This window comes from Labeo rohita, chromosome 12, assembly GCF_022985175.1.
Source record: "Labeo rohita strain BAU-BD-2019 chromosome 12, IGBB_LRoh.1.0, whole genome shotgun sequence".
Taxonomy (NCBI): domain Eukaryota; kingdom Metazoa; phylum Chordata; class Actinopteri; order Cypriniformes; family Cyprinidae; genus Labeo; species Labeo rohita.
In genome coordinates this window covers 17450468-17467069 of record NC_066880.1, presented here as the reverse complement: position 1 = coordinate 17467069, position 16602 = coordinate 17450468, and the positions used below count along the sequence as shown (strand labels likewise).

General features: G+C 35.0%; 1 protein-coding gene across 8 annotated transcripts in view; it reads left to right on the top strand.

The window, feature by feature from the left end:
* The window catches only part of caskin2 (CASK interacting protein 2), a 70610-nt gene that overhangs the window by 20951 nt on the left and 33057 nt on the right, over positions 1–16602 (top strand). For all 8 annotated transcript variants that reach the window (XM_051125001.1, XM_051125007.1, XM_051125000.1 and 5 more), the window contains 5 exons: positions 1028–1125; positions 3163–3308; positions 5617–5712; positions 9556–9668; positions 16281–16389. In XM_051125001.1, the coding sequence (XP_050980958.1) occupies positions 1028–1125; positions 3163–3308; positions 5617–5712; positions 9556–9668; positions 16281–16389 (562 nt within the window). The remainder of the gene's footprint in view (positions 1–1027; positions 1126–3162; positions 3309–5616; positions 5713–9555; positions 9669–16280; positions 16390–16602) is intronic.

Sequence of the window (16602 nt, the reverse complement as noted above, 5' to 3'; positions counted from 1 at the left end):
AAATGACAGCACACTACAAAGCAAAAGCTAGCGAAAACAGGGACACTTCCTCTCAGAGACAAGTACGTCTAAAGAAATCTTGGTATTCTCTTCCTGTGATACATTTTTAATACAGATTATATATTTATATGTCTCAGACAGAAGTGCTTTGTTGGGATTTGCACAGCTTCACCAGATTCGGTTTCAGACCCCGGAAACGATCTAAGACTGCGAGAAAAAGTCAGCTTAATCTAGGGAGCTAATTATATACTTATTAGCCGCACTGACACATTTTAATAGCCGTTCGTAGAACTGAGCGTGTGGATGTTCGAAAGTTTGCCAACTACACCACCACGTATTAGTAACTGGTAAGTATACTTGTCATCACAGATTTGAGAAATGATAATCTTGTAATTCAGCTCTTTCACTTACAGCAATCTCTTCAATATATCGTAAATCTCTATGTCTGTCTTGAATTTATTACATTTGGATCATTACTTATATACACATGGAGAAGATTTATTTTTATAAGGTCTAATCCACATTGGTTGAGTTTGTCCTTTTATATTTTGTTAAGAAATGTGCTTTTATTCATTTTTCAGTCGTCTGTTCCCTCAAACACATGCATATTTTAGGAGCTGGACCATCCCCAGTCACAAAGTGACTGTGAAAGCAGAGATCTATCTGCTAATTGGGCAGTGCGCTCTGGCTGTGCCGTCAGGACCGATCGCAGTGTTGTACTCAATTGAACTCTGTAACACAAACAGTGCCAGACCAGCTAAACATTTCCCTATTTCACGCCAGATGGATTATTGTTCTGCTAAATGAGATGCATATTTATCATGTTCTGTTTGTAAAATCAATCAAGGCCTTTTCTGATATATTATTTCAGTCTGGCATAGAACTACACCATATTGTTCATGTTAGCAGTTTTTTTACTTATCTTATTTGGGAAGAGTTACTGTTTTGCCAAATGCTTTGTGAATTTAACCAGTACGCATATCATCAGGTTTAGGCAGCTTTTAACATTTTGCTCTGTTCTTTGCAGTTTTTCAGCTCTTCATCATGCGGCTCTCACTGGCACTACTGACCTCTTGTCTCTACTGTTGGAGGCACAGGCCACCGTGGACATCAAAGACAGTAATGGTGAGACGCTTTACCATTTTTATCCTCTAGCTAAATCATTTAGAGTGTATTTTCCTTAGGTATACAATTCAACAAATTTGAGGTCTCAAACACAGGGATGCACAGATTTTTTTTTTTTGGACGTGACATGACCTATACTCGGAATTTGTGCTCTGCATTTAACCCATCCAAGTGCGTAGTGAAGAGTAGTGAACAAACACGCACACACACCCCCGGAGCAGTGGGCAGCCATATTGCTATCGCTGTGGCGCCCGGGGAGCAGTTGGGGGATCGGTGCCTTGCTCAAGGGACTCACCTCAGTCGTAGTATTGAGGGTGGAGAGAGCACTGGTCATTCACTCCCCCCACCTTCAATCCCTGCCGGACCTGGGACTCGAACCAGCAACCTTTTGGTTACAAGCCTGACTCCCTAACCATTAGGGATCCCTAACCCTTTTTTTTTTTTCTTTTTCTTTTTTTTCTTTTCAGGTGCTGAAAAGCAAAGCCCGCTCAAATAATGCGCTGACAGGAAATTATAGTATGAAATGTAGTGTACTTACTCCTGTTTGCAATAGCATTACAGTGGTGTAACATGGCAACGCTGCTAAAATTACGCTACCCTCTTGTGACTCTGTGCTCTGCTCACATGCATGCTCTGATAATAGCTTTGTAGGACTATATATTATTTGGATAATTAGCCAAAAAAAGTTGTATCTGATTCTGTTGCATAGAAATTAATAAAAATAATACATTGATATTTAATATTAATATATTTTCTGACCAGTTTTATTGCGTTACTTTCAATGGTTATTTTATTGGCTTGTGTTTTTTAAATTAAATAGTAATTGTTGAGTTCAATTAAAAAGTCTTACAGGATTACTTTATATTATATAATAAAATAATTAATAATTATCACAAAACATTTACCGTTTTCAGCCAAATGGATCCAGAATTTTTGGTTTCGGCCCAGAATTTGGTGCATCCCTAACAGCAACAGCATTTAAATATATAGAATATATTAATAAGTGGACACAAAATAATGGGAAATATATATATATATATATATATATGTATATTCCTGATACCTGATCACAGTGGTTCCTGCATGTAGATATAAAGAAAAGAAAAAAATTATCATTCAGAGTAATCACATCCAAAATAAATGTTTGTGTTAACATAAAATATATGTGTGGACTGTTTATATTTATATATACACTACCAGTCAAACGTTTTTGAACAGTAAGATTTTTAACAACAACAGTAAAGTACATTTAAATATATAGGATATATTAATAAGTGGTAACAAAAATAATGTAAAGATGTCAGAAAAAAAAAAAAAAAATATATATATATATATAAATATATATATTAAAAAAGAAGAATCCTGAAAAAAAAATGTACTCAGCTGTTTTAAATATTGATGATAATAATAATGCATTTTCCCTCACATGAACTCTTTTAGCCAAAAATATTAATAATATAATAAATAAACAAATAGCTTTTTTTTAAAAGTTATATTTATGGGGCTTTTTGCCTTTATTTGACTGGACACACTACTTTATATGTCGGCACACTAACCACTAAGCTATCGGTGCCGACAATAAATGGCTTTGTAACAAATGTCACAAATGACTCACCCTTATGTCATTCCAAACTCATTCTATGGATGGTGACCACAAATGTTCCTGCCCCCGACCACTTTCATTGAAAGAGCATTTGCTAAGCATCTTAGTTTATATTCTGTGGAAGAAATAAAGCCATACAGGTTTGGAACAACATGAGAGTCTTTGGGTCAAGATCTCTTCAATGTACCATGAAAACAAATTGGATAAAGTCTATAAACATATTTATACAAATAGAATTTTTTTTCAAATACTCCTAGACAATTAAAGACATGCAGTGTGCTGTGCATGGGCTGAGCATAGACAAGTTGGGTAGTCATGATTTTTCCCATTTCAGCAGAAAAATGACTGCACCACCAGAGAAAGAAATCACTGTTTTTTCCAGCGTAAAATAACAAGTAGCTGTGAAAATAATGATTTTCTGCTCACCGTTGTAGGTATGCGTCCACTGCACTATGCTGCCTGGCAGGGGAAGGCCGACTCTGTACTTATGCTGCTGAGAGCCGGAGCTTCTGTGAATGGGGCTTCACAAGATGGACAGATCCCTCTCCACCTGGCTGCACAGTATGGACACTATGAAGTGGTATGTAGCACAATGCTTTTCCACCATTGACCAATTTGTGCCAGTCTACCCTGACAAAAGGCAGAACGATGTCAAAATTCAAATAAGTTTCAGACTTTCACATACGTCACGGTCCATTGTACCAAAGTAGGTCGGTTGACAGGTATGGTGGGCACTTGATGTACTGATACCCAATTCCCAATTTGCTCTTGAAATACACTGACCAAAATTATAAACGCAACACTTTCGTTTTTGCCCCCATTTTTCATGAGCTGAACTCAAAGATCTAAGACTTTTTCTATGCCCACAAAAGGCCTATTTCTCTCAAATATCTGTCTAAATCTCTGTTAGTGAGCACTTCTCCTTTGCCGAGATGATCCATCCACCTCACAGGTGTGCATATCAAGATGCTGATTAGACAGCATGATTATTGCACAGGTGTGCCTTAGGCTGGCCACAATAAAAGGCCACTCTAAAATTTGCAGTTTTACTGTATTGGGGGCGTCCAAAAAACAGTCAGTATCTGTCAGGTCAGTGAGTATGCTGGCCATGCAAGAACTGGGATGTTTTCAGCTTCCAGGAATTGTGTACAGATCCTTGCAACATGGGGCCGTGCATTGTCATGCTGCAGAATGAGGTGGTCGTGGATGGCACAACAATGGGCCTTAGGATCTCGTCACAGTATCTCTGTGCATTCAAAATGGCATCAATAAAATGCACCTGTGTTCGTTGTCCTGCCCATATGCCTGCCCATACCATAACCCCACCGCCACCATGGGCCACTCGATCCACAACGTTGACATCAGCAAACCGCTCACCCACGTGACTCCATACACGCTGTCTGCCATCTGCCCTGTACAGTGAAAACTGGGATTCGTTCGTGAAGAGAACACCTCTCCAAAGTGCCAGACACCATCGAATGTGAGCATTTGCCCATTCAAGTCGGTTACGACGACAAACTACAGTCAGGCCGAGCTCCCGATGAGGACAACGAGCATGCAGATGAGCTTCCCTAAGACGGTTTCTGACAGTTTGTGCAGAAATTCTTTGGTTATGTAAACTGATTGTTGCAGCAGCTGTCCGGGTGGCTGGTCTCAGACGATCTTGGAGGTGAAGATGCTGGATGTGGAGGTCCTTGGCTGGTGTGGTTACATGTGGTCTGCGGTTGTGAGGCCAGTTGCCAAATTTTAGAGTGGCCTTTTATTGTGGCCAGCCTAAGGCACACAATAATCATGCTGTCTAATCAGCATCTTGATATGCCACACCTATGAGGTGGATGGATTATCTCAGCAAAGGAGAAATGCTCACTAACACAGATTTAAAAGATAGATTTGTGAACAATATTTGAGAGAAATAGGCCTGTTGTGTACATAGAAAAGTCTTAGATATTTAAAGTCAGCTCATGAAAAATGGGGCTAAAAACAAAAGTGTTGCGTTTATAATTTTGGTCAGTGTATAAACATTTAAACAGTGGCTTGTTTTCATGACAGATTCATTCATACTTGCATTACATAAAAATATATAATGTTGTCCTTATATTTAGAAAAATGCTCCTGTCCTGAGTTATTTTTTCTAGCTGACTAACCAACTATGGGCATTGAATGGCTTTCCTGAGGTAAATGTTTAGTGAGGGCCATTGGCCTGAAACTGAAAATTCTTTTTCAGCAGGTTATTTTTGGTTGTCGAAGTTTCAGTGCATCACTAGTTCTGTCACTTATTAGTATGTTCAAAATAAATGAGCAAAAAGGTTGAATGCAGCACTTTGATAGCGACTCAGGAATGTGCTGTGACTCAAACCAAATTCTAGCTTTTGAGGCTGTTTACAGATCTCTGGCAGCCAGATAAAAAGGATACGTAGTGTTTTATGTTTTCTGAAGGAAAAAGAAGGAAAACGCAAGACGTGTCGTTGCACGCTCGAGGCAGAAAAGAGGTCCCCAGCAAAGATAGCATTACTTTGCAGGTCCAGGGCTTTGTTTCAAAACAATGCATTTTTTAGTTAACCTCGCTGTGTATATGATACTTCTCAAATTGACCAGTTGTAGAGTATTTCCTTTCCAAATGTCCTAGCCTTTCTCACAAAACATGTCACAGGATATAATGTGTGCCATATAATGCAATCATTTACAAAGAATCAGCTGTATTTCTTTGTTCTTTCCCTCTTAGTCCTTGACCTTTCAGGATGCTATTTTAGCATTTTGTAAATGGGTTGACTTAAGCTGATATTTTTTTTGACGTTGTCTTCTGTTGTGTAATCCCAGAAACCTTATGTAGCCAGACATAGCGCTTTTGCCCTTTCAAAGTATCTTTGTGTTTCTGTGTCTCCCCTCAGTCTGAAATGCTACTACAACACCAGTCCAACCCCTGTACTGTCAACAAGGCGAAGAAGACCCCTCTGGACCTGGCTTGTGAGTTCGGCAGACTTAAGGTGAGCCGAGAGTGTTGTTACAGTACGTTACAGGGCGTTGTCTTGGCCTGTCGCTATACCACCTCACTGGGATTAATATGTGCCTGAATTGTGTTAGTCTCAAAAAAGCATATAGAGATTAGGGCTGGGCAAAAAATATCAATTTCTTGATTTTAAGCAATTCTCATTTTTACAAAATGATATTGGTTCTTAAATCCCAAGAACTGATTAGTCTAGCCAGTTTTTAGTTCATGAACGAAACATTGTAGCACACCTCCTGTCGAATAAATCGGAATAAGCTTTGTGCTTTGTTACTTTCTGTATGTAACAAAGTCTCAAATTTAAATTCTGTTCATTTTATTACAGTATTCAAACAATAAATGCCATTTTGGCGCTGTTTAAAGGAGTAGTTCACTTGCAGAACAAAAATTTACAGATAATTTACTCACCCCCTTGTCATCCAAGATGTTCATGTCTTTCTTTCTTCAGTTGATAAGAAATTATGTTTCTTGAGGAAAACATTTCAGTAACTTCTCTCCATATAGTGGACTTCAGTGGTGCCCCCAACTTTTAAAATGCAGCTTCAAAGGGCTCTAAACGACCCCAGCCGAGGAATAAGGGTCTGTACTGGATACATATCCAAAATAATCAATATTGAATTAAAATGTAAGCTTGTGAATCAGAATCAAATCGAATCATGAAATTTGTGTCAAAACCCAGCCCTATTAGAGATGCTAATATGGCTTAACAAAAAAGAGAAAGATCCTGACTATATCAAACGGAATGAACTTTCGTTAATAAGTTAAAAGCTTAATCTCACGCTAAATGGCGAATTTAATCACAATTAAGAGGCAGAATATTCAGTTTGCTCACCATTTGCAACCAACATAGTTTTTTAGAGGTTCAAGCATGTAATGCTCAAACCCTTTTGTAATTGTTAGAATGGCGATGGATCAGCAATCTTGACATAAAACTGATTGTGCAGACCAAACCGTAAGTCGTAGGGACTTGAAACTTGGAGGGATGGTAGTACTTACACAGCCTACAACGTGACAAAGGCTTGCCTGAATCAGCCTGATGGGGGCGCTACAGCGATCAAAAGTACAAAATCGCTTCTAACTTTTAAACCGTCAATCGCAGGCTCAGGTGTCTTATGTCGCTGGAATCCTTGGCTCACGGTGGACCAAATGTCTTAGATTTGACTGTGGGTATTGCGCATTTTTTGAAAAACTCACTTTTGCGAACTAGTCCAAGGTTTTTTGCCTGATCGAAACAAAACCAGAGCAGAACGATTCTCTGGAGAGTGAATATCAATAATTGTCAATAAAAGAGTTGAACTTTCGACTCACCGTCTCAAAGGGCTGCTAAAATGTTGGAAAGGGGCAGGGCCACTTTTAGTTAAATGCCTATAACTCTTGAATGGGATGAGATATCCTCACCAAACTCATAACACTTATGTAAAAGCTCAATCTGAGGAAAGAAAATAGCAGAGCTTAGCCATTTGGTGGTGCTATAAGAGGGAAAAAAACTAAAAATAGCTATAACTACGCAACCATTTGTCCTATCTACATGAAAATCTGTGTGCATGGTTTTGTTTCAAAGTGCCACAAGTGTCTGCAGGGACATTTATGTATTTCAAAAAAACATGGCTGCCACTGGCCAATGAAGTTTGAGTTTGAGCACCTGTTGGACAAGGTTATTGGAAGCCCATCAGAATGAAACTCGGTGGGCCTGTTTGACTCGCAGGCCCAAAGGTCTGTGAGAAATTTGAAAGAAATCCGCCGCTGGGGGACGATATCGCATTTTCAAGGCTGTAAACAATTGTACTTTGCACGGTTTTTCACACATACATGGAAATATCAAATGATAGAAATCCTTATTCTGGACAACTTTGCCTCTAGAACCAATGCTGTCAATCAAATTGTTTGTTAAATGATCGAGGTGTAAAAACCCTACTTTTGTCTATTATTGTCAACTAATCTTAGGTTTTTCTCTTAATCTGGAGAAAAAAACTGCGGTACAATTCTCTGGGCTCTCTAGGTCAATAATAATAAAAAATGTTGAAATTTACCGTTTGGGAAGCTATAACGGGGCTGTTTAGAAAAGGGGCCTGTCCTAATTTACCCAAAATCCTATAAAGCCTAAAGGAAAACTCAAAACTTCGCAAAACCAGCTGAGCACATGAAACAGGTGATTATAAACAAGCATGTAAAATTATAAGGAGATCAGACCACAGTCTGCACTATAACAGTCACAAATGTTAAAAAAACATAATATTTCTGTGGTAAATTACCTGGTTTTGCCCAAAAAGCTTTTTTTTTTTTTTTTTTAAATAATTGATTTAGGTGAATACAGTCTTCTTAAATAACCTTGCTTTTTTCATATGTGCTTAAATGCCTTAAAGCGCTTGAACCCCTGGAACCTGAACCCTGAAATTGTCTCTAGTAAAAATTATTTTATTTTGATTTATTTGTATTTATGTATATTTCACTCAGAAATGGTAACATTTCACAAATAATTGCAAATAAATGGTGAGTAACACGTTGAATTAAATATGAAAATTTGAAATGGAAATACTGAGGCAGTATTTTCTTAAACTCCAATAATCTTTAAAATAATCTATAATTTAAGTTTTATTCATCTGTTGTAACTTCAGAAAAAATATATTTTTTGAATAAATCTTTTGCCATCATCAAAAAGATTCATTTAAAGATAATAATTTTAAAAAATTATGATATTTTTAAATGTAATCTTTGGCAAATCTGAAAATGAATGTCCATTTTACATACTGTACATTAAAATTTAGTGATGCCTAAATTCTTTTAAAACGTTTTTATTGTTTTATTTTTAATATTTGACAAAACAGTATAGAATTTCTGGTAACACTTTAACATTAATGCATTAACTTACATGAACGAAGAATGAACAGTACATTTATTAAAATATTTATTTATCTTTGTTGGTGTTAGTTAATAAAAATACAGTTGTTCATTTGTTTGTTCATGTTAATTCACAGTACATTAATTAATATTAATTATCAGCTAGTTTTTCAATATTTGTTTAATATTGATATTTAATTTAACAATATGTGGGTACAAAAGTAAAATACACCCAGAGGGTAAAACTGTATTTTGCAGTGGTATTGTTCAGCTATTGGTATTTCTGCCTCAATTTAGTTAGGGCTCATCTGATTTAAAATAGCTGTGTCCTTTGTAACATCTTTCTGAGTTATCCCAGTCTCAATGCGAGCTTATGGTGCTGAATCTGTTTCCACACTGCGATCTCTATTATAATTATAAGCAGGAGTTCATGACATAACAGAGCTTGAGCGAAGTCTTGTTTATTTTGGCGAAGACTGTATGACACAGCATACAGCGGAAAAGGATATCAGTAAGCTCATACAAACTGCCTGCACAAGCCACAAACTGGGCGGATGGAGATGAAAGGCTTTAAGAGATGGCTTTTCCTGATGACAGTTTTGTTAATTCACCTTAAACTAGATTTGCCAGGGTGAAATATTTCTATTTAATCTTTCGCAAGTCGTTTGGAATTATAGAATGCAAATGCTGCAGAGATTCAGGCTGATGGAATGAGTCTAATTTAGCAGCACACCAGCGAGTCAGTTGCTGGGCTGCAGGAGGATTCTGCCCCAGCTGGAAACCGAATTCCATTTGACAGATTCTCAATGCCAGGGAGTACAAAGTCATATGCTTGGGATGACAACTCAGGCTGGTTGCGTTGCTGTGTTTTAAATTGGCAGTGACATCTTGTTTAGACATTAGAAGGCAAAACTGGAGCACTTTCTGGCTGAAAGTGTTCCCGTTTTGGATCGCTTTCTTATTGTATCTTAATTCTTTCCTCCAGGTGACCCAGCTGTTGTTGAGCAGCAATATGGTGGTAGCTCTCTTAGAGGGGAACGGCAGGGATAACACTCCCCTGCATCTCGCTGCCCGCAACGGCCATAAGGACATCATCAGGTCTGCTTTTCACTAACCCCTTACTTTTATGTCCTGTTGTGGTTTCCTACATCTTCCTTTTAGTCTAAATATTTGATTTTCAAACTGATGTAGAAATCATTTCAGAGGTAGGAGTTTTTAGAAACCATCATGTAACCTCATAAATGAATAGTTTGGAGCGGTTACGTAGGCAGCAAGTCCCTGGTCCGCACCAGCCACAACAGTAGCGCTTGATGTTAGATATAAAAATACATTGTGCACATAAACATTGGGTAAAATACCCAGTTGTTGATTGCACCAGTTTTATTCCATTTTAATTTAATATATTGTAAATTATAAAATGAAGTTCCAAACGTAGGTTCGGGAGGAGCCTAATCATTCAGTCCTGTCAATCATCATTACAAGCCTATATAAGCAGCTCTTATTGCACCGTCCCAGCCTCCGTTCTTCCGGCATCCCTCCACCTCCCCTTCTCCTCCTCTGTTTCTGTTATTCTCCCTCTAGGTAATATCGCATTGGGGGGGTTCGAGCCTCGGGTTTCGGGCCTCCATTAGGGACAGCAAGCCAAGTTTGTTTACCATTGCCCATTAGGACTGGATGGGCAGGCGAACTCGTGAAATGTAATTTAATGTAGTTAATTTTGATAGGTGTTTTATATTATTTATATTATATTATATTATATTATATTATATATTTTATTATATTATATTATTATTATATTATATTATATTATATTATATTATATTATATTATATTATTAAGTATATGAATATGTCTATATATATGTATAGTTATAACAATGTGTGTACATTTGTAACAATAATAACAATGTGTTTTAGTAATAATAAATTTCACTTTCTAGTAATGTTAATAATATAAGTGTGTGTATCTATGCTATATATAGATTTTAAAAATTATTGTATATTTATAACAATAACAGTGTTATTTAATAATAAATAAAATAAATAAATCAATTTCACTTTCTAATAATATATAATAATAATATGTTTTAATTAAGAATTAATTATATTATGTAATATACACATTTTTAAGAAAATATTTGTAATATTATAAAATAAAATATTTTAATAAATAAAATATGAATCAAATATTATTTAATAAAAAATAATAAATATATATTTAATAAAATATATTTAAAAAATGTAATAAAAACACACACACACACACACACATGTTTGTTTTTGTGAATTGTGGGGACTTTCCATAGACTTCTATAGATTTTATACTGACTAAACGATATTGTCTATCCCCTAACCCAACCCTAACCCTAAACCTAGCCCTCACAGAAAACATGTTTGCATCGTTACACTTTCAGATAAACACCATTTACTGTTTTTAATCATTTTTTAACATTCTCAATGTCAAAAATGTCAGGTTTTACTATCCTTGTGGGGACATTTGGTCCAAAACAAAAAACAAGTACACACACACACACACACACACACACACACACATATATATATATATATATATATATATATATATATACACACACACATACATTACATTTACATTTAGACATTTAGCAGACGCTTTTATCCAAAGCGACTTACAAAACAGAACAATGGAAGCAATCAAAATCAACAAAAGAGCAATAACATGCTCACAAGTGATATTACAAGTCTCAGTTAGCCTAACGCAGTACACATAGCAAGTTTTTTTTTAAATTTTATAATTATATATAATAAATAAATAGAAAACAGATGGAATATAAAAGAAAAAGCAAGCTAGTGTTACCAGCTTTTTTGTGTTAATTGTACAATAAATAAATAGAAAAAATAGGTAGAATATAAAAAGAACAGAGAAGCTAGTGTTTGTTAAGAAAACAAGCAGTAAGTAAATGAATAGAGTATAAGTCTAAAAGGGATTTTTTATAAAGAATTGAAATATATATATATAATATAATTCTAGTACCATACATTAATAAGTGTCTGTGTATCTATACATTTAAAAAATGAATTAGAAGAATAACAATGTTTTTATTAATACTAACTATAAGTTAAACAATTTAATAAATATCACTTTCTAGTAATGTAATGTAATATAATAATTATGTGTGTGTGTGTGTGTGTGTGTATTTATAAGAATAATATTAATAATACCAATTTTTTTTAATAAGAATGATAATAAATATCACTTTCTAGTAATACAAATAATAAATAATAATAAATAATTTTAATTTAAATATGTATATATAAAATGACAATAAATATCGCCTTTCTAGTATAATAAAATAATAATAATGTGTATGTGTGTATGTATGCATGTGTGTATATATATATATATATATATATATATATATATATAAATAAAAAGAAAACATACAGAATATAAAAGAAAAAGCAAGATGATGTTAGAGGCTTTTTTTTTTTTTTGTTTATTGTATAATAAATAAATAGAAAAAAATAAACAAAAATTAATTATAAAAATAACAATAACAATGTTTTTAATAAAAATAAAGATGCATATATATAATGATAATAAATATCACCTTCTAGTATAATAAAATAATAATGTGTGTGTGTGTGTGTGTGTGTGTGTGTGTATATATATATTAGAATAATATAAGTGTGTATTTTTTCTAACAGTAATAATAATAATCATTAATAATACAGATGTTTTTTTATAATAATAAATTTCACTTCCTAGTAATATATATTAATAATACATAAGAGAGAGAGTGTGCGTGTGTGTGTGCATATGTGTGTGTATATACATATATATATATATATATATATATACACACACACACACACACACACACACACACACACACACACACACACATATATATAAAAGAAAAAGCAAGATGGTGTTAAAGGCTTTTTTTGTTTTTGTTTATTGTGTGTGTGTGTGTGTATATATATATATATATACACACACACACACACACACACACACATATATATATAAAAGAAAAAGCAAGATGGTGTTAGAGGCCTTTTTTGTTTTTTGTTTATTGTATAAGAAATAAATAGAAAAAAAAAATAAAAAATTATAAAAATAACAATAACAATGTTTTTAATAAAAATAAAGGTGTATATATATATATATATAATAAATATCACCTTCTAGTATAATAAAATAATAACCTGTGTATATATATATATATATATATATATATGTATATAGTTATATATAGTTAGAATAATATGTGTGTATTTTTTCTAGCAGTAATAATAATAATCAATAATAATACAGATGTTTTTTTATAATAATAAATTTCACTTCCTAGTAATATATATTAATAATACATAAGAGAGAGAGTATGCGTGTGTGTGTGCGTATATGTGTTTATATATATATATAGCACACACACACACACACACACACACACACACACACACACACATATATATATGTATATATATATATATATATATATATATATAATTTTTGGTAGTATTATCACATTTGATTTCCTAAAATAAAACTGTGCCAATAAAACAGAATGACTGTGAGCCATAACTGACCTTTTTGCAATGCATACCAGGATTGCTTTATCCACGACAAATACATACAGTGCCGTCTTAATATTTGGCCAAAGGCTACATGCATGTAAATAAGTTATCTACATTTTGATCTGTATTAGGAGTGAACCTATTATACCTTAACAGGCAACCTCTATAGGCAGCAATGAGAGTGAGAGAATATGTGTTTACATCCGTGCAAGCATGCCAGAGGGGACGTTGTCTGTATTTTTTGCAAAGTAGCGTGGTGTCAAGCTGTCGGTCAGACAGACTTTGGCTGGGCGCTTTGTTGACATGTTTGTCGAGCAAGTGAGGTGAACAAAAGAACTTGTGGAATGAGTGTAGTGTGAGTAGTGTGTTTGGTGGTTTGTGCGCATGTGTTGACCTGGGCTGCCCTCCCCTCTGAGTGTAATGAGAGGGCTGTGACTGCGCTGTGATGGTAACATGCATAGGAATGAGGCCGAATAGGGTTACACCAGCCAGTCAGCTGCTCAACATGCTCCTCTAGGAGTAACCATATATGAAAGTTCACGCTGCTGCTCTCCCCTCCACTGCCTTTCTGGAATGCTGGAACTTGTAAACATGGGAAAGATGGACAGTAGTAACAGGAGACTACTCTACGCTGCTTAGTATAAAGCTTTGAATTCTTAAAGGGGACACTGGATGCAAAATTCACTTTTAAGTGGTGTTTGCATAGCATTGTGTGAACACAACCACCTTACAATGATAAAAATCCATTCACTCAATTTTTTTAATCTTCAAAAACCTAAACTGTCTTAAATAGCAAGTGACATCATACTGCACAAGCCCCGCTTATGGCCGCTGATAGATTGTCCCGTATTTGCATATTTCTCAGCCAGATGTACGCTGTCTGCCATTTTCTCTGCACTCAAGCAGCCGTAGCAACAACGTCTCGTAAACAATGCAGGCGTTTTGTGGTTAGATGTAAAAGTGAACATAAGAGTCATTTTCTCCTCAGAAACACTGGGGACGCAGTGGATTAGTTTTGTTTTTGATGCTAATTAGTTTTGTCTTGAATACACAAGAAATGGAAGAGAGAGGCGGGGTTAGCAATAGCTCATTATCATTTAAAGAGACATGCACCAAACGGGTCGCTGTGAACAGAGCTGTTTTTGATTAGGTAAAACGCTTGTTTTACACCACCATTGAGGAATTTTAACCAAAGTATGTTGCAGACATTTCATGAAGACCCTAAAGAATCATACCAACTTGTGGAAAATGGGCATCCGATGTCCCCTTTAATATCCCCATTGTTAACACAATGAGTTCATGTAGAATTTAACAAGAAATCAATTAACCCCCTTGTTATCCAAGATGTTCATGTAAGATTTGTCTTCAGTCGTAAGTTTATGTTTTTCCAGAACAAAAATTTACAAAAATTTTCTCCCCCTAGTGTCATCCAAGATGTAAATGAGTTTGAACTTCAAAATGCAGTTTAAATTCAAAAGGTTTTTGAGGAAAACAGGCGAGGAAGAAGAGTTTTTCTCCATTATCATTTATTTTCTAAAAATGGTGCCTTACTTTTTACTTTTTACCCTCAAATGCTCGTCTTTTCTAGGTCTGCATGAACTCTGTTTTTTTCTGGTTCATTACAGTTAGCATATGTCGAAAAGCTCCCATCTCATTTTTATCCTCCAACTTCAAAATCGTCCTACATTGCTGTTTTGTCTTTTTTTGTAAAGGGCATTTGACCTTTGCATATTCACTTTGTAAACACTGGTTCAGTACTTCTGCAGTGATTTAGGACTATTTTGAGTTCAGACTAACCTGATAAGCATTTAAGGTTAAAAAGTATATAAATTGTGAATTTTTTTTAGAAAATAACCAATTGTTTCGCTAGATAAAACCCTTATTCCTCGGCTGGGATTGTTTAGTTCAAACTCAGGTGAATAGTTATTATTATTATTGTCAACTTCGCTAATGACTAATGATTCACCATTTACTCACCCTCATGTTTCAAACTTAGTTTCTTCAGTGGGACAGGAGAAAGAGAAATTCTAAAAATATATTGATCACTCTTAACCTTTATAATAGAAATTAAAGTGTGTTGAAAACCTCCAAAATGTACAAAAAAGGCATCATAAAATTGGTCCATACACTATATGCGCAATTTGCAAAGTCATTATTCACTGAAAAGTTCTGAAATGGACTACAAAAGTAATATGGACTACAAAAATCAACCTGATCTCGTGATTAAAACATACCTGTGGGGACGTTTTCAAGAGATGCAAAATACATACCAATAAGTACATGTATCACTGAGCCACCATATTATATTTAAGAGCTTCAGCAGGGGAGATTTTCTGCCAAATAACAAGCTTTCATATAGCTTCAGAAGACTTTTTGAATGCAGTGCAGCAAGTTGACTATTTTTATGGTGCATCTATGGTGCGACCCTCAGTCCCTCATCACTTTAATTATATGGAAAACAGCAGGGTAGACATTAGTAACAAATCTCTGAAACAGCATGAAGGCCAGTAAATAATGACAGAAGTTTCATTTTTGGGTGAACACTATGGGTGACCTTGTTTAAAGAGGGAAGGCAGGCTTTTAATCCGTTCAGTTGACTGAATTAATCAATTACAGCTAATGGAAAATGGAGCCTGCACTGCTGCTTAGGATACTGAATCCTGAAGAGATGCTCACAATGTAAAATAGATTGATGCAGAGCTGTTTTGGTACTCAAAGGCTTTGAATGGCCATGACATTTGACCCCTTGCTGGTGGTCTCGAACTTACTATCATCATGTGATAGTTTCATTTCAGTGCTGCCCACTCACTGTGCAATTTCTCATGTTGATTTTGGTTTTGTAGTTGTATTGCTGAAGGCATTATAGAAAAAATTCCTAAATGTGCTAGTTTCTTGTTTCTCATATTGTATCTTTCTACAGCCTGATTTTTTTTCTCACATAATTTAAACTGAAATCTATGAATTAATTAATTTAAGTAAGTAGCTCTTTATAAAGGGTCTTTGCGCTGTATGATATCTGATCAGCATGTCAGGTTTAATGTTGTGGTAATGAGCAGCTGACTGTACCGTTTATTAATGACATGAGTGATTTGGTTCGTGTCTTGTGGACAGCATGGCTCATGTGTCACTGTCATCTATTGCTCATTTTTAGACTGCTGCTAAAAGCTGGGATTGACATCAACAGGACCACTAAATCTGGAACGGCTCTGCACGAGGCTGCCCTCTATGGGAAAATGGAAGTGGTAAAATTATTGCTTGATGTAAGTAGATAGATACAAAATACTGTTGATTCACCATGTTTGTATTTTCTGTAGGGGTATATGATTTATTTCTAATGTACTTATGTCAGATTTATTAGCAAGAAAAAAATACTGTGAATTAAAGTATTAGTTTTGGGGTCTTCCCCAGAGTAAAGTGCTCAAGTCTGTCTGTCATATCAGAGCACAGTGAGATTTCATTTTTTTTGTATTTCT